Source organism: Capsicum annuum, chromosome 4 (assembly GCF_002878395.1).
Source record: "Capsicum annuum cultivar UCD-10X-F1 chromosome 4, UCD10Xv1.1, whole genome shotgun sequence".
NCBI classification, from domain to species: Eukaryota; Viridiplantae; Streptophyta; class Magnoliopsida; order Solanales; family Solanaceae; genus Capsicum; species Capsicum annuum.
Genome location: NC_061114.1, coordinates 160,745,979 through 160,765,568, shown reverse-complemented (window position 1 = coordinate 160,765,568; position 19,590 = coordinate 160,745,979). Strand labels below are relative to the sequence as shown.

The 19,590-nt window shown below is 33.8% G+C and overlaps 1 protein-coding gene across 1 annotated transcript; it reads right to left on the bottom strand.

The window, feature by feature from the left end:
* Positions 1 to 3,296: 3,296 nt before the first annotated feature.
* LOC124897999 lies at positions 3,297 to 7,237 on the bottom strand. Its single transcript, XM_047411618.1, has 6 exons — positions 6,889 to 7,237; positions 6,482 to 6,508; positions 5,904 to 5,986; positions 5,482 to 5,772; positions 3,784 to 3,868; positions 3,297 to 3,583 (listed from the first exon to the last, which is right to left on the bottom strand). Exons 1-6 carry the CDS (start codon positions 7,235 to 7,237, stop codon positions 3,297 to 3,299), a joined length of 1,122 nt encoding a protein of 373 aa, XP_047267574.1.
* Between the last annotated feature and the right edge of the window lie 12,353 nt (positions 7,238 to 19,590).

The following is a 19,590-nucleotide window of genomic DNA, read 5'->3' as shown; positions in this document are numbered from 1 at the left end:
GAATAAGAACCAGAATTTTGCCAATCCTTCCTCTTGCACCACTTTTTACCATCTCTACCACTATTCTATTGACCTTCACCCTATTTTAAATACTAAAACTTTTTACTTTTTCTCTCTCCGATATCTACTTCCTTCTTCTTTTAATTTTTGACTTGCTGTATATACACCACAAGACTAGAAATATCCATATCTGTGTTCAACAAGACGACCTTGCACTCAAAAACTAAGTCTTGAGATAGACCCAAAACAAACTTCCTCATCTTATCTCTCATAGAAGACACTAGCTCCGGAGTATAATGAGACATCTGATGGAATTTCAAGGCATACTCTTTCACAATCATCTTGCCCTACTTTAAATTAACAAATACCACAGCTTTTGCCTCCCTCAACTCCTAAGGGAAAAAGCAATCAAGAAAAGCACTAGAGAACTCATCCCATAATGTCAGTTTTGCATTATCACCCCTTGCTGCTTTCACTTCTCGTACCACTGATAAGCTACATATTTCAGTTGGTATGCACTGAAATCCACACCTTTAAAGTCAAAAGTATGCGTTACTCTGAATTTCTTTTCCATTTCATCCAAAAAACCTTGAGGATCCTTCTCAACCTTAGAGTCAATAAAGGTCAGAGGAATCAAACTTATAAACTGGCCAACTCTAGTGGCCTCAGAAGAAGGAGCAACAGTGCCAATATACTCAGGCTGACAGATATAGATGCCACTAATTGAGTAAGAAAATGAATCGACTAGCAAAACTCAGTATTAGAGATATCTTCTTGGGGCGATGGGGCATGGACATCTTCATCCCCTAGAATCCCGAGGGGACTGGTAGGGACTGGTGGAACTCCATGAGGGTAATCAGGAGCAAGGACCCTAGACCGAGTCTGAACTCCATAAGTAGAACAAGTTCCATCTACATTGTTCTAAGGTGGGATAGAAGAGTTTCCACAAACATCAGAACTTTGGGGAGGCATAATCTAAAATGTGAATAAACGGAGATTAGAGGAGTTTCAAGTCCTTAGACTCTATATCCTGAAAATAGAACACAAGAAAAGGAAACATTCCTAAATATCTTGTGGCCTCTCCCTTATGAGTGTGGCACACTACATACTCATAAAAGAGACTCTACTTGACATAGCTTTGTGGACACCAATGACCATGAACCTAGGCTCTGATACCAAGATTTTCATGATTCAAATTAGGGCATGGCCATACTGGGTATATCAAGTCCACCAATAAATAAAGACCAACCCCTTTGCCTAGTCAAATAGAACACAATACAACTAGCAGCGGATGAATTCTGAACATATAACAAGATAGATAAATCAATAATGAGAGAGATCTAAGAATCTTCAACAACAACCCCAATCTACAGTAATCCATAAAGTATCTAAAGAAAAACCAACATCAACCTAAGTCGGTACATACCCCCGAGGATAGCCAAAAAGAAGAACCAAAATATGGTCTATGAAAAAAACTAAAACGAGAAGTAACAAGCCTTTCGAAAGAAGAAGGCTCATCACTTCAAACTAACTTACGAACTACTCTAAAATCACCTATCACTACACAGGAAAGCAGAAGTGTCTCTATTCCCTGTATCGCGTGGGGATACAATATTCGAAGATGATTAGCGGAGTGAGGGCTAGCATGTAACTCAATGAAGGGATAAATTAATGCAATAATTATAACATTTAAAAATCATTATATATATATAACAGGCCAGGATAGGGAACAAGACTTACCATACGAGTAAACTATTAGCCTGAACTATGTAGCTTGACCGTCACAAAACACCTACAAGATATATATGTCCAACCCCCTTGATGGATAGGCCCTAGTGCGTGTTAGCCGCACAAACTGGAGATATCATAGAAAGCCGAGGAATCCATGACCTTTCGCCATCCATGATACAAATGTATAAAGTGTGACATAAGCACACGGTCATTAACTCCAATCCTCACACCGGCAAATGTGAGTTTCCAGTATCAGTCTCTTTTGAACTCTACCTTCACGGCTAGCTACACAACCCCCTTTAAGCCTAATTAAAACATTTACACATTTTCATTAATTGAACAAATATTATCCATCAAGGCACATACTATTGGTATCGTCATACCAATTTATGCTTGCAAGCAATTATCATCATATCATTTCAATTATCATTGCTAGGGGGCTTCCATGACCCTACAAGCTCCAATCATTCATCCACCATGGTGGAATCAAAGACCCTCTAGGTTCAATTATTTATTAACTTAGGGGAATCTACGACCTTGCAAGGTTCAATCTAAATCAATTCATGTTCATTAGCCTTTTATGCCATGAAATAGTTCCAAAAGGTAGTGCAATATGCATATACTCAGGGACACAACAAATTCCATAAGATCGGGTTGAAGTTATATCCATTTCAATATCAAAATCATCAATTTGGGGGATTTCACGGCCCCCATTCTAATTAACCATCCCCATGCACCCCAATTAGTTCAAAACTATAAATTCAAACCATGAATCATTCATTAAAGCCATGGGAAAAATAATTTAATCAATAATGTTCTAAAGCCCGCAGCCCACACTACAAAAAAATAGTGTTTAGTGACACACACTTTTCGTCGCTATCATATAAAATTCTGTCGCTAAATAAAAATAGTGACAGATCTACTTATCACTATATTGCTCATTGTTAGCCTCATAGTGGCGAAATATTGATTTCTGTTGCAAAATTTGTGATCCCTTAGCGACAAATAATTCTGGTTATTGTTGTTACCGACGAATTAGTCTGTTGCTATAGCGTTGCTATTCCCAAAATCCATTTTCTTTGTGGTTAAATTTATGACTGAATATTTTATCGCTGATCCATTGCAACATGATTTGGTTGACTGAGTAGCGACCAAATTTATCCATCGCTAAAGTTTTTCAGTAGCAACAACAAAAGTTAGTCACTAATTATTTGTCGTAATACCATCCGTATTTAGCAACTAAATTTTTTCGCCCCTAAAGTTTTTCAGTAGCAACGACAAATATTAATCGCTAAATTTTTGTTGCTAATAATTTTGTTGGAAAATAATTGAAACACGTAAATTATAGAATAATTAAAATAACCAACATTCATATAGATAGAAAAATGCACAATAATTGTGTCCAAAAACCCACAATTTTAAATATTTTGTCAAACATAAACTAATGTCAAACCAACATCTATCAAAATTAGTATTTGTTATTACGTACATAAATGTTTTGTACTTCCACACAAAATAGTCTATCAAATTTAATGCTACGATCAAGGACTACAAATACTATGAATCTAGGAATCAACGTTGCCATCATCATCATCATTAGTAGGAGGAGGATCAAGAACGACCCCTTCTTGTACCCTAATACCGCCAACATGCTCAATAACTACCAAAATAAAATGAGCAGTAAGTGCCGAAATTAATTGCTTAACAAACTCCTCTAAATTTGTTGTCGGTAAGAAAATCGAAGGTGGTATTGATGATGAGGAGGTATCGCAGGCACAAAGTTTTTTCCCATGGTAACTGCCAGCTTCAGACCTAAGACCAAATAATCTTTTCTTTTTTGCTCCTCTCGTAGCTTCATAATATGTTTTCAATTGATCAATTTCAGATTCACATCATAATTTTTTTCATACAATTTCTTCATACTTTTCTTGTAAAAAGTAGAGTTATTAATATAGAATCAAGTTTATGTCAGAACAAAAGAAAAATAAGAGAAGAGTATCATATCATTAGTTATAAATTATGGACTTACATGTAGAAGTTAGATACGCTCACCAACAAAAGATTTTCCATCATGATTATGTGTATGGACATGCAAATGTAACTCACTTGGAGTTGGATCTCGACCTATTTTAAGAGCCTATACATAATTTTAGGTTTAGAATTAGACCAACGTAGCATCAAACCAAAAGAATATATATACCAAGTTTCTTTACCCCATTCATGAAACAACCGCCAAATTTATTTTCCCTATTCTAAGCAAGAAACTATCACCAAACTTCTTGACATAGCAGCAAAACAAATAGAAAACTAAAAGAGAAACTTGCAGGACATATATATAGCAGCAAAAAAAAAAAAAAACTAGCCCAGCTGCTTGCAGGAAACTCAATCTGTATAGTTGTTTCTTCTGTTTCCTATGCACCTGGAAACATCATTTGTTTCCATTCTATCTTGGGAATCCATAACTCACTTAATATCTATCTTGAAACATCATTACACCCCAAAACTCAAAAAGAAATTATATTTAAACCTCTTATGATTATGAGACAATGACATCAATTCAAAGACAATGACAAATATTTACATAGCTAGCAAAGGCAGTAGTAGCATACTAAACATAAAAAAGGCCATAAAATGGAACACATATTATGGAACACATAAACAGCAGCAGCAGTAGCATACATACTAACCAACTCTCAAAGTCGAAACACATAAACTGCCGCAGCAGTAGCATACATACTAACCAACTCTCAAACTCATGGAACACATAAACAGCAGCAGCAGTAGCATACATACTAACCAACTCTCAAACTCATGGAACACATAAACAGCAACAGTAGTAGCATACGTGCTAACCAACTCTCAAACTCTAAGAAATCATCTAAAATGGAACCCATATTCAAACAAGAAAGCAACAGTAGTAGCATATTCAAAGATAGCTAGCAGCCCAAACATAGCTAGCAGTAGCCAAAAGGACATAGCAGCATCCCAAACAACAACCAAATAGTGCGCAATAATCGAAACACAATAAACAACATAATATGATAAATATCCTAAAAATAGAAAAACAAAAAAAGTAACTTCATTCAAACCTTGTCAAGTACTGAGAATCGTCGGAAAATAACTTGTAATAACACAACACCAATTTTCCCCTAAAAAATGAACCTCTTTTATTATAACCAAACACTCTTTATCTACATAATCATATACTAACCATCAAACACAAATTCAAGAACATAGCAATAAATATCAAGATTGCTCCTCCCCCCCCCTCCCCCCTCAAAGTTGTGAACTTTGAAATGTGTAAGAAATGCAAAAAGTCACAAAACTCATAAAGTAAATCCCAAATTACAGCAACCCCAAATTAACCATTTCAACAAAAACCAATCAAGATCCATTTACATACATTCAAATGAAATCAGTGGATAGTAACAAGATTAGTTGCTCAGATATTAATGTTATCCTCATCACATTAAGAAGCTACACTAACGTGTCCTACATTTTTTTAATGTCATACAAGAAGTGCAACCCATAAAGGCAAGAATTCACATAAAGTACCAGCCATATCATTCTCAAAAAATACCAGCCATATCATTCAAATAAAATCAGTGGACAACAACTTAGACACAACCATAGTAGCAGCCATGACAAGTCTAGCAAAAAGTACCAGCCATATCATTCAAATGAAATCAGTGGACATCAACACGATTATTTTCTCAGATTCACATATAATCAATAATAACTAATACTTACAAGCTTCTTTCGGTGCTTTCCAACTGTGATAGAGCCACCTGTGTGTGTCCCAGCAGCTACTTCACGCCCACCATAATGGTTCTTTGAATATATCTCAGACTTCTTAATACAGTCATCACTTTCCCAAAGTTCCATCCATTTTTCCCACACATGGTCATTTACAAAGCCTAGTTGAACTATAGCTCTATGTTTGTTGATATTAGAAATAAAATTCTTGTAGCATAATGCAGCCTTCTTCAACCATTGTTGCTGAACCACTTCTTCACTAACGGAAGCATCCCAATAAAAATTCTTTTGAAATACAGTTTAAAGTAAAATAATTAGGTGTTAGCGGCAAACTCAAACAATTGCTATTAATTATTATTTTAAAAAACATACTTTGAACTCTCCAAAATAACCATTTTTGACATCTTTTGAGATACCTTTCTAGTTGATCCCATTGGGATCAGCTTCACTTTTGAAAGATAATGTAATGGAACTGGAGCATTTTGAAGAAGGTTCCAACCTGTACAATATTAAATCCAACACCAATAATACTACAACATTTGTTTATAAAAACAGTAATCACAAAAGCTATTTGGGCATTGATTATCAATTAATAATCACCAATAGACAGCAAAAACTTTGATGAAAAATAAATAGTAAGTACTAACCCTGAAGAAGTCAGAAAAATAAGGGTCCAGTCATTGCTAAAACTAGAATCAGCTGAACCAGATATATTTCTCTGACTAGATGTTCCCTCAGCTGCTGTGGTGCTTTGAGAATTCATATTCTAGCTTGTTGGGATACTTTGGTTAGGTAAAATAGGAGATGTCTCAGGAATGACTGGGGTATTTCTTTTTTCCAATGTTTGAACCGATGACGTACTATTAGGCAGTAGTGTTTGATCAATTGGCAGACTGATAAGAATGGAAGTGGTATCATTCTGTTCAATCATTAAAGTTGGAATAGAAGGAATTTTTTGCACAATTAGTAGTCTTGCTCTTACCTGAGGACTTACCTACACGATATCCACCTCGAGTCATATCTACAAAAAAATAACGGAGTCATTAGATCATTACTATTAAAAACTAGATTAAAAATGATGTGATATGAAAAACTAACAGACTAATATAAAAAAACTAAAAAGTAAGAAAATGATAATAATTTGGAGAAACCAATACCAAAAATAAAACAAAATACAATAAAGATAAAATAGCAAATTTTTATCAAGCACTAGTCACTCTCAATGTCTTCTTACTAAAAACAAAATACAACAAAGATAAAATAGCAGATTTTTTAACAAGCTCTAGTCATTATCTATGTCTTCTTCAAATTCTTCCTCTTCATCATCATCCTCAGTTTCATCAGTTTTATATTTTTTTTCTGTGGATCCATCTTGGATTTCATAATGTTCTTCAAATAAACCAACATTAAGAGGTTCATTTATTTCAAGGACGCCCCCATTTGGATCATGCAATAGAATATTTTCATCAAAAGAAACAGACATATCTATCTCATGGACTTCAACTTGAAAAGAAACATTCAGTTCTGAAGTTGCCACCACTTCCTTAATAGGTAATTCAATAACATTTCGAGGTTTGACCTTTAATACAGCTAGCCAATCATCCTTGTCCTTCTTCTGGCTTGGATAAGGTACATAACATATTTGAGTTGCTTGCATTTCGAGAATAAAAGACTCATACTTTTTATACCAACAACAATGGTTAATATCAACCAATTTATACTGATTATGCTTCTTAACATTGACATCCATTATTGGGTCAAACCATTCGCATTTGAATAACACAGCTTACTTTAAAGGTGCTTCACGATATTTCACTTGTATAATCTCTTTTATCCACCCATAATAATCACTAAAATTTGGATTCGAGATACAAACTCCATTATTTATTATTAATCTCATGCTACCATGACCTTCTGTGTGAAATTTATATCCGTTAACAAAATAAACAAAATGGCATGTAGCTCCTATTAATGGTCCACGAGCAAAACTACGCAAGTATTCATTTTCAATCAAAATTGCACCAAGCCTATTTAAAAAAATCAAAGATTTAGTTAAATTTGAGAAGCCAATTTAAGTACATCATTATATGAAAGTTAATATTTATTTAAATATTACATATTCCTTGAACCATATAGCAAAATTTTCATCAAGACTCTCATCTATTTCACTTTGTGAGAGATTCGGAAATTCTTCTTCCAAATGTTGCAGTTACATACTTCATTGCAATAAAATAATTTAAATAATAGAAGTCACGATATAAGAATAACTTTTATTATTATTAAGAGAATTGGGTTACCTCACAAATGGCTCAACCTCCTCACAATTTAGAAAAATATAAGTTTGGTCCGCCTTGATTTCATCTAAGGTTAAATCTCTTTTGTTTGCTTCTCCCCAAAGTCGACATAGATGGGAAAATATTAAAAGATTTCCTTTAAGATCTTCGACAACACCACCATCGTTATTACGGTCTACATTATAATTTTGGGCTATGACATAAGGTTTAAGATAATAAGAAAATAATTGTTTTGACTCCATCATCAAGCAGTTTCACAAATGGAACCTTCAACACTACCTTTATTCCCAATCATCCTTTTAAGAGTTCCCAAATACCTATATACAGAAAAAGATAAAACATTAGGTTTGAAAGTTATGTACTGATTATTCGTCACAAGTTTGACATAGAGTTTCATAATTACCTTTCAAAAAGATACATCCATCGATATTGCACAGGTCCAATAATCGTTGCTTCATATGGAAGGTGCACAGGAAGATGTTCCATTGGGTCAAAGAATCCAAGAGGAAATATACATTCTAACTTACACAAAATTTGTGGAATATCTCTCTCTAATCGAACTATATCATCCACTCGTAGAGTGGTCGAAGTAAGATCCTTAAAAATAATCTCAATTCTGTAAGTGCCTACCACATATTACTAGAAAGTAGTTCACGAAAAGCAATAGGCATTAGTCATTAAATGAACACATGGCCATCGGAACTCTTCATACCAAATAACCTTTTCGCATTTGTGTCTGGCAACCTACCCAAATTTGAAACATACCTATCTTGAAACTTTAAGCCTTTCACCCAATTATACAAGATAGCTCTTGATTCTTTGTCTAATGTATAAATAGCTTTTGGATATTTTCCATTACTATCCTTTCTCAATTGAGTTCGATCACAATACTTTGCCATATCTATGCATGACTGTGGATTATCTTTGGTCTTGTCATCAAAACTAAGAACAATGTTAAAGACATAATCAAAGAAGTTTTTCTTAATATGCATCACATCAAGATTATGTTGAATCATGTTAGAACTCCAGTATGGCAAATCCCAAAAGATGCTTTGCTTTTTCCACCCATATGTCTTACATATTGTTTTATTAACTTGTTTTGCATCTAACTCTGTTACATTTCTTATCGCTAAATTACAAATTTGATCCAAAATTTCCTCTCCTATTTTATATGTTGGTAGGGGTCTTTGACAGTCTGGCCTTTAAGAAAATTCTTTCGATCTCTCCTAAATGGGTGATATTGGTCAAGGAACATTCTGTAGCAATCATACCAGGATTGTTTTCTTCCATGATATAATCTAAAGGATTGTGTTTCCTCCATAAAATAAGGACATGCTAATTTGCCCGCAGTACTTCATCCCGATAACATAGAATATGCTGGAAAGTCACCAATTGTCCACATCAAAGCTACCCTTAATTGAAAGTTTTAACTTTTTGAGATGTCAAATACTTCCATATTTGTCTCCCATAACAAGGTCAATTCGTTTATTAGAGGTTGCAAATAAACATTAATTTTATGTTTGGGATTGCTTGAACTTGGGATAATCATTGTTAAGAATATATAAGCCTCTTTAATGTATATTTTTGGAGGTAAATTGTATAGAGTGAGAATCACTGGCCACAAAGAATATTTCCTACCAGACTGACTGAATGGTTGAAAACTATCCGTACATAACCCCAACCTGACATTTCTTAGTTCATCGGTAAAAAAGGGATGAGTTTCATTGAAGTGCTTCCAAGCCTCAGACTCTGATGGATGACACATCACACCATCATATTTTTTATGCTCATGATGCCATCTCATGTCGGCAGCTGTAGCATGGGATGCATATAATCTTTGCAATCTTGGAATCAAAGAAAAATAATACATTTTCTTGTAAGGGACCAATTTTCTCTTACGAGAGCTAACAGAACGCTTATACCTTGGCTTTTACAAAATTTACAAGATGTAAGGTGTTCATCATCATCACCCCAATACAATATACATACTGATTCACAGCAATCAATCTTTTTAACTGGAAAACCCAAGCTACGAACTAGCTTCTTTGTTTGATAATAGCTATCAAGCACTATGTTATCTTCAGGTAAAGCCTCTTTAAGCAATTACATTATCTGGTTATAGCCTCTCTGCGATATATTATTCTCTATTTTAATATTTAATATTTGAGAGACAACTGCAGGTTGAGAAAGGGATGAACCGTGATATAATTCTACATCAGCAGCATCTAGCAAATAAAAAAAATTTAGACATGGGATTAGGATCTTCCTTCATTGAATGTTCAAAATGATGATGGCCCTGGTTCAATATTGCTATAAGATTGCCAACTTAAACCTTGAGAAAAGTTGGGACTAGCTACATCCAAAATCATTTGTCGGTATGGATTCTCTCCAAATACAGGTTGACCACCACTATGCAAGTCATTACCATAAGAAGTCCCACTTATAATATCTCCTTCCCCATGATACTTCCAAATAAAATAGTTATCAATAAATCCAAATTGATAAAGGTGACATTTAACAGTTTCGACATCCACAAATTTATAATTCTGACATTTTGCACATGGACATCTAACTTTGTCACCACTCATTCGATTTTTTTAAGAACATGTGAATTGAATAAATTCATTTACATCTGTTACAAAACTAGAGTATAAAACTCCCCAGCCATCTAACCTCTCATACATCTAACCACGCTCTAGATTATTCATGTTTCTATTAGTGTTGAAATAAAAAATAGGATAATCAGTGCTAGCACCGTGCTCTTCAATCAATAGTTTAGGACATAGCAAAAGTCATCAATCAACATCAATGTAAGAAGGAAATGAGTTACAATTCTAATTTGAGGCAATAAATTAATAGCAAGGTAATTAGCTACTAAAGCAAAGTACAATTAAACACACACTCTCTAGACAATCATCTTATCAAAAAATTATGAAAAAAAGCAAGTGGTTAAACAAATTATCAAAAAGAAATAGTCAGCTAGAAAATAACAATTGAGATTTCTAGGAACTGAACTTTGTTCATACAAAATGCAACAACAAATTTCAAATCCAGAGCTTTACAAAAACCAAAAAAAAGCAACAACGAAAGTATTCACTGAATCATATAAAATTTTAGAAGTTGTATACACAAAGATGCTCCGCTACATGGTCTTTTCTAATGATCCATGACGATGTCATATTTCTTGCGATCATATAGTACGTGCATAGTTCTTTTTCATAGGCTAAACACGTGAAAATTCTTTACTTTTTTATAATACAAATGAATATCAGATGCTACATAAGTTGTACAATAACATTCACTTATTCCATTGTACATTCCAATAGTAAACTAACAAAAATGCCAAAAGCAAGAATTGTCACTTAATCAAACTTTAATTCAAGAACAAAGTTCATAGTTGATATACTTGAAAGGCCTATTTTAATTCACTGGACAATTGATCCTTTCCAGGTACAAGATATCAAATAACATGCTCAAGTCATACAAATACAATACAGAGATAAAATTGACAACAAAGAAATTAAACAAAACTTCAAAGTAAAAATGATCTACGATATAATAGACATCATTGCAAAAAAAATCACGAGATCATCCATAAAACCAAACTTAAAGAAGAATCAGTAATACTACTTTAACATAGCTAAATCCCCTACTAGAATAACCATACTAATTATCAAGAATATTTTACCTAATAGGCAAAATTATTGAACTTTGAAATTTCAGTCAACTCCGAAACACACCTTTCCCGTGCTTTTTCACCTATCCATCACTTTCCCAACACTTCAATTTCTGTGATATTAATTGGAAAATAAAAAAATCAAAACTTCTATAAAAAAAATATACAAATTTAGTACCAAATGCTTGCAAGCACCTTAAATTCGGTCCACATATCCAAAAAAAATAAATAGATCGCAAATGCAAAAGGGGTAAACTATGTAGAAATGAATTACATCCACAAAAATCACAGATCTACTAAAATTACATAAAAAAATCAAGTTACCAAAAAAATTCGTATTTAGCTAACGAATAACACATTCACCAGTCAAATTAACACATCAAAGATCAAATGCAGGCCGGCATTTTAAAAAATAAGACAAAAAGTGAAGTGTTTGATGATTACCCGTTTGGAACCAAGTAGACCCAAACTGGAACCAAATTAAAAACAAATTATAGATTAGAAAGTATAGATAGAAAGAAAATACAAATTAAATCCTTATCTAATTTCAGCTGGCCAAAAAAATTATAGAGAAAGAAATCTAGAGAGTGAGAGGCGACTTAGTGAGAGAAAATCAGTGAAGAAAATGAGCACTAATCTATTTTTTCAAAAATATGTACATGTTATAAGTATTTTTTAATTTATAAAAAGTTGCAATGGAAAATCCATCGCTAATAATAAATAAATTTATAAAAAATGTGATAAATAATATTGACGCTTAAATCTGTTGCTAATCCGTTGCTACAAATTAATTAAACTGATTACACAAAATTGGTTGATAAATCCGTCACAAAATTAAGGCACCAAAGTTTCGTGCCCAAATACAGAGACGAAGAAAAAAATTCATCATTAATCCGTTGTTATAGCATAAATTAAAAATAGACTTGCTATGCTTGTGACAAAATTGATGTTTCCATCGTTAATCCGTCGCTAGACTGTGACGGAAATTGATCCGTCGTTAAATTTCGCCACTAAATGCTATTTTTATTGTAGTGCCACATTCATAATCAACACTTTAAGTCACATGAATAAAGATTTAAGTACGTGCTTTTACCAAAATAAATTTTAGGGAAGAGATACATGCCTAAAAGTATCATAATTATGGAGAAAAATTAGCCCTTGGAGCCCTAGATGACTAACCTTGAGAGAACCCTAGTTGTTCTTGACTTGAGGATTTGAGAGAGTAAAGATATGTATTTGGTTTGATAAAGGATGAAAATAAAGTCCCCAAGGTATTTTATGATCGTGGGTCTTAAGTGGGGAAAGAGGAAAATTACTAGAATGCCCTTACTTAAAAGTGTAGAAAAAGGTGCCAGTCATCATGGGTCACCTTACGACGCGTAAGGACACCCTATGAGTCATGGTGGACACCCTATGAGTCATCACCATGACTCGTGGTCTGGGAAGTAATATGGGACATACACACTGGTCTGACTATGATTGGCATAATACGACTCGTATTGAGTCATCATGACTCGTTGGGTGCCAATTGTGATCAGGACAGAAACTTTGGTACTTATACCGGTCACCCTTACTATGACTCATGGCATCCTAGTCGTAACCACAATAGAACCCAGCGCACCCTTGACTAGTCACCCTACGACTCGAGCCCTGCGATCCGTAAGGAGACCTTATAACTTGTAAGGTGAGTCGTAGTCCGAGAAATGAGCTCAAAACTCAGGGATTTTCAAAGGCCAAAATTTTGGGGTGTTACAATATGATAGAACAAAGAACCAAGTTAGGTTTTGTAATTCTAGTAGTGATGTTAGTGGGTTCTAGAATAGAGCTAAGGGAGGCAGATACCCAACCCATTCCCATTTTAGTATATTTTTTGTACTTTAGTCATTATGACACTCTACTCATGCAATGATGTTAGCGTTAAGATCACAACTCATATTCATATAACTCGTATAGAATTATGTCTATTCTTATTCTTAGAATACAGAGTAATACCTCACTCGGTAGTATGAATCATACTCTATGACTCTAGAATTCAGTCTTTGTATATAACTCATACCCACACACTTATATTTTTTAGTGTGATTAGTTTTTGTTACTCATGATACCTCTTTAATAACTTGTGAGATCATATTATATCACACATGCTCTTAGATCGGATCTCTTGAACAAGTTCATTCATATTTTACTTTACTTCTCAGGATTTCTCTTATTCTAAATACTCATAACCTAGTTCTTTAGTGAACCTTCTCGTGTTTTTTTGGTAATATTGGTGACAATTGAGTCATAGGCTTGAATGATTTACTGATTTACATGCAGATAATGACTTATGGTGGTTAGTGTCTCTTTGGTTAAAACTTAAGGTTAGTTATTTAAGGCAGCAAGGAGAAGTATATTTTTGGGTGATAGTCCCTAGTAATATAGAATATATATTTTTGCAGTTAAGATCCGTGAAGTCCTTTTGGTGGTAAACCCTTGTATCTCCGAGTTAAGATTGAATAGAGGAAATATATTCAGCTAGACTAGGCATCTTTAGCATCCATGTAAGGTATATCTATAAAAGAAAGCATGGCTAAGAAATATTGCTATGTTAGAAGTTGTCAGTCATTTTACTAAAAGCGTAGTATTCGTATTCTTACTTTTTGCCTAAGGTACTTTTGTTTCATGATAGGTAGTTTCAGACCAAAGATGTCTCATGTTAAACTCTAATTACTTCATATTCTATGAGCTCAAATCAATAGACTAGAATGCTCAGACCATATTAGAATCTTGATAAAGATATCTCACTCAGATCATGCCTTCGAGTCTTTTCCACTAATGCTATTAGAGCTTTTGATAAAGAGCGTTTGAGATAACAAATATACGTCTTTCTCAGTGACTCTAAAAAATTTCATGTCATTATCTATCACTTTGCAATTCTTTATAAATATTTGTGCCATGAATGCTTCAGTGAGTTCTAATGTTTAGTATCAGCCAGTCCAAATAGCCGCCAACTTAGTTTAGAAATTAGCCAAATAGTAATAGTAAGTTTCCTCATTTTCAGTACTATCCATGATATATTTAGAGATTTAGTTATCATGTCAGTATTCATATCTTATAAATCAGTGTTGGGATTGAGCTCCTTGCCTATTCTTTCAACTTAGCTAGTGTTCATTTAGGGATGAATAATGTCAAGGGAGAGATATTATAACACCTCAAAATCCAAGATAAGATTAGAACCCTACTTTAAGTATATTTAGAATCAAACACAGTAATTTGATAGTATGAGAAGTGATTTATACATAAATTAAGGCCATAAATAGTTCCTACCTCATGGCCAAGTTGAAAGCTTCCTTACAAATTTGATTCTTGTGTAGGATCTCTTTATAGTCAATTTCAAATGAGCATAACCCCTAGATTTTGAGTTTTTCTGAGCTTAAGACCCATATAATTGAAAGTCTTTGAGTATTATTTCCAACGCCACCAACTGTTTATAAATCTGATATCGGAGTAAAATATTATGGCCATTTTTGGTAAAATGCTGTCAGGTTGTCCGAGCACACAAACTATCATTCGAACCATGTTCCAGTCATATGAACCATGTGTCAGTCATAGAACATGTGTATAAGTCATATGAATCATCTCTAAGTTGTCATATGAATCATGTCTTAGGGACATAAGTTGTCACATGAACTGTGCGTCAAGGACACAAGTCATATGATCCAACACACGGTTTCTATTATAATTTTTCATCAACTTAGTTGTATGTTTATTAAAGATTATTTTGGTATTTTTCCAAACATCTTAGCCTTATATCAAGTTGCTTTATGGTATTTTTGAGGGATTATATCCTATTATTATTCTGATTTCTCCCTCACAACAATGATCAAAGCTCCCAAACTATGTCAAAATTCTCTTAAGTCAAGAACATAGTATTTTTTCCTCGGGATCAAGAAAAATCAAGTCTCTACCAAAATTTTCAATCTAAAAGCTTCACAATCAGGTATGTAGGTATTCAATAGGGGATTCCTTTCACCCTTATGTCCAAAATTTATTTTTAAAATTATGAATTTCAGTTATGATTTTTATGAATTCATGATCTAGAGTTAACACCTAATTATTCCAAATTCTTGAAATTTGATTCTGTCATGTTATTTATAATTAGAGTTACCATTTAAAGTTATTACGCATGGTTTTTGTGGCTTTACCTTAGTTATTTTAATACGTAAAAAATTAAGTATGTTTTATAGATTTCAACCTCGTCTAGAATAATTTATCCATGACTTAGTGGATTTCAGTCTATATTAGTTGACATGCCATTAATATTTAGTTTTAACTTGTTTTAATGCAATGAGAGTACACACTAGACGCCACACGATGCTTACGATCCTGAGAGACCACAAGCTAACCCATGAGTTGGTACGTACTGTGAGCACTAAATAAAACTGATAAACAACATGTGCAAATTTTCAACTAAAATGCCATAAGGTTTTAACAACTAAAATCAATACTGAATCTTGGTTTAAAATATCTGGAAACATACTGGCCATACTAATAAAATGACTGATAATCACAACTGAAAACTGACCAACTGTTTGTACTAGTCCGAAAGCCTCTAAACTGTCGGATTGTGAAGTTGATGGGACAAGCTCCTAACTAACTCCGACTGACTAAATAACTGAACTACTACCATAACTGAATATAAGATAACTCATCATCAAAGGATGAGTTCTCACCACGTCTGCTACTGATGCACAGGAAAGTATAAGTACGATTGGGAATTCGAGCTTTCGAATCTATGATATAAGACATCATAGCGCAAGAAACGAGTATGCGATCAGTACTTTGAATGTACTAGTATGATAAATAAGGTTAGACTGATATACATAGGTTCATGTGCATGAGTAATGCATGACCAAGAATAAAACAAGTTCTGAAATAGTTTGTAAACTGAAGTACTAAAATTTGATAACTAAATAACTGATAAACTATATGCTATGTTCAAGTAAAACTGAACTGAATTCTGAACTGAGCACTAAAACCAAAATTGTGGGAGGTATCATTTAACTGACACATCCCGGTCTAAGCTGATCGGGGTCCAACCTGTGACCCCAGTTGGATAGTACCGTACCACGGGTACTAACAATAGTTGTAGAGTCAGTCCTGATCTAGTGGGTGACCCCTAAGATCAGTCCTAAATTGGTGGGTGATCCCTAAGAGTGTCATTCCTAAACTAGCGGGTGACATCTTATAACCTACGCTGGCTACGTAGTTCTTGAACTTAGGGATTGCTTCTAAGAACCCAGTCCTAACTGACAGGTGAGCCCCCATCCCTAGGTTCTCTCGGTGCTGAATCAAACTCCCAACTAAATGACCCTGATTACTGGACTGAACTAACTTAACTGGACAAGTAACTGATCATGACGGCTAACTGAGTGGTAATGCTCATGATTTATCTGAAACTATTCGGAAGTTACTGAAACTAAGTAAACAGCTAAATTTTGAGTACTCATAACCCCCAGACTCAATAGCAATAACAATAGGACCACATGAAAGCTTTAAAATCATGGAAGAAAATCATTGTTCACAATTATTCACTTAAACATTTCATTAAACACATGGAGACTAAGACTTTAACATGGGGATGCTTTTTAAACATGAAAAGCTAGCACAATCACATGACCAAATCATAAACTAAGCATTTTATTCTGTATTCATATGAACATGATATGGAAGTCATAATATTTAAAACATACTATAATGCATTCCACATGAAATCAATTGAAAACATAACTTGAAAATCAAATTACCATGATATAGCTAAACATATTTCAGCTCTCAACAAGTAAGGACTCTTTCTATCAAAAACTCTCGGAAACATAACAAGGGGTCATTATTTAAACCCCAATCATTTAGACATTTCATCAAACACTTGAAATTTATAGACTTGAGCATGATAATAGTCAAACCATAACATGCTAACATAATTAAAATACTACAAATCATGGATTTAGGGAGTTAACATGCGAATAGCATCATTCAAACGTGTAAGGTTTAATTTCAACAATAATTTCTTATAAACATCATGTAAATTCAAAATTCATGGGAGTTCATGGATAAAGTTCATAATAACATGTAAAGATCATTCTTTTAAACTTAAATTTAGATTCTTGGACTCCATGGGTGGAAAGGACCCATGGATGAACATCTAACATACCTCAAAAGCTTAAATCTTAAAGGAGAATAACTTTTCTTAAAGGTTCTTGAATGGTGATGCTTGGATTATTGTTCTTGATAATGAAGGAGGGTTTCTTGAGATCAATTTAGAGTGAAAAGGGGCAAATAATTCCCTTTTGGGTGTTAAAATTTGTGCTTTGGACTTTTGTGGTTGAGGGAAAAGGACCAAAGTAACCCTTGACCCATAAGAAGCTAAAACTGTAAAGAAATAGCCCCCACAGCGTGACCCCTAGTTGGGTCAAGCAAACCTCACGACGCGACCCCCAGTCGGGTTGAGTAGCCATCATGGCATGGGGCTATCGCAACCCCTTACTGCCTCTCACCAAAAATGCCATAACTTTTTGCTCGGGTATCGGATTAAGGCAAAATTGGTATCGCTGGAATGCTAATTCGATTATCTACAATTTGGTGGGTATTAATCTGCCAAATACCATATATACCTAAAGTTATACTCATTCAACAATGACCCTTATGAAATCAAACACCAAAAATTGGCCGAATCAAAGGCTCTTAGCTAACTTTGCTCTAAGTGACACTTATGAACATATTTCCCACCTCATAATATTTCTTCACACTAGGTTAATAATCATGAAACATGGATTCAATTATGAATTGCATAACTAGATTTTACACTCATAAGAATGAAGGTCCAATTTCTAGCTTAGAAGCATGTGGGGTATTACACTTGTGCTATGAAATTTCTCTTTTTCCTTTTAATTAATAAACTATCATTATTAGTTGCATTCTTCAAAGATTTTAGGTGAGAGGTATGAATTCCCAATGATTTAGGATATCATTCTTTGTTAGTTAAACATTAGTCATTTAGTTTTCATAATTTAGAATGCTTTCAGATAAAACACTTATCTTTCAATTTCAGAATAATAGTCTTATTGAGCATTTCAGTGTATCAGTTTACTTTCAGTGGGAGTAGTACTTGGCATTGAAAGGACATGGGTTAAGATAATTCATGTCTCAAACTATGTTCCACTATAGGTTAAAGTGGTCCTCACAAATTGAAAGTGTCTCCCTTATCTTAAATGGGCTTATGAGTTAATTCATGTCAATCATGATTCGTACCTTTGACAAGGTGTAGAACACCCTCCCAATTTGGGTTACATGTTCGATTTTATGTTGCTCACATGGTGTATATCGGTTATAAAAATCTCCCGCAGTTTCAGACTAAGTATTATACATGACCCTCAGTCTAGTTTACTTGCCTTTTAAATTATGACTTTTTAGATTATCATTACATATTAGTATTTATGTATTTCATATAAGGTTATTGTACTTCAATTCATCTCCTTGAATTTAGTTATCATTTAGTATAATTTTACAACATATTTAGCACTAACTTCGAATCATATGAAATGTTTATGCTCCTACAGCTTTCTAATTTTCAAAAATGTTTTAGCTCATGATTCAGAAATTTCACTGTCTCACAGCTTTTACATACAACACATGTTTGAAATGCATATTTTAGTAAATGTCTTATGTCCTCAGTTTTAAAGCAAGTTTTAGTGTTTTCATGATTAGTGCATATCACACATAATCAGTAAATTCAAAGTTATTGGTTGCATATCTCTTTTGCCTACATTTTTATGTGATGTAGATTCAGGTGCTTACTATCAGGATCATAGTCAGGTAGATCCCAACATCCAATCAGCAGGTAATGAGTTCTCTTATTTCGAGGATTCAAGTTAGTTGCAGATTCAATAATTTATTTTAATGTTATTCATATATATTGATTAGGTATAGTTGAGGTTATGTCCCGCCTACCTATAGTTAGTATCAATAAAAGCTTCATAGATAGTTAGTCAGAGTTGTTATATTTAGTTTCTCTTTCTTTAAGTAAGAGCGTTATGAATTTTTAACAATAATGTATTAAACCTGTTCATTCCATGATTATGTTTCCATTCAGTC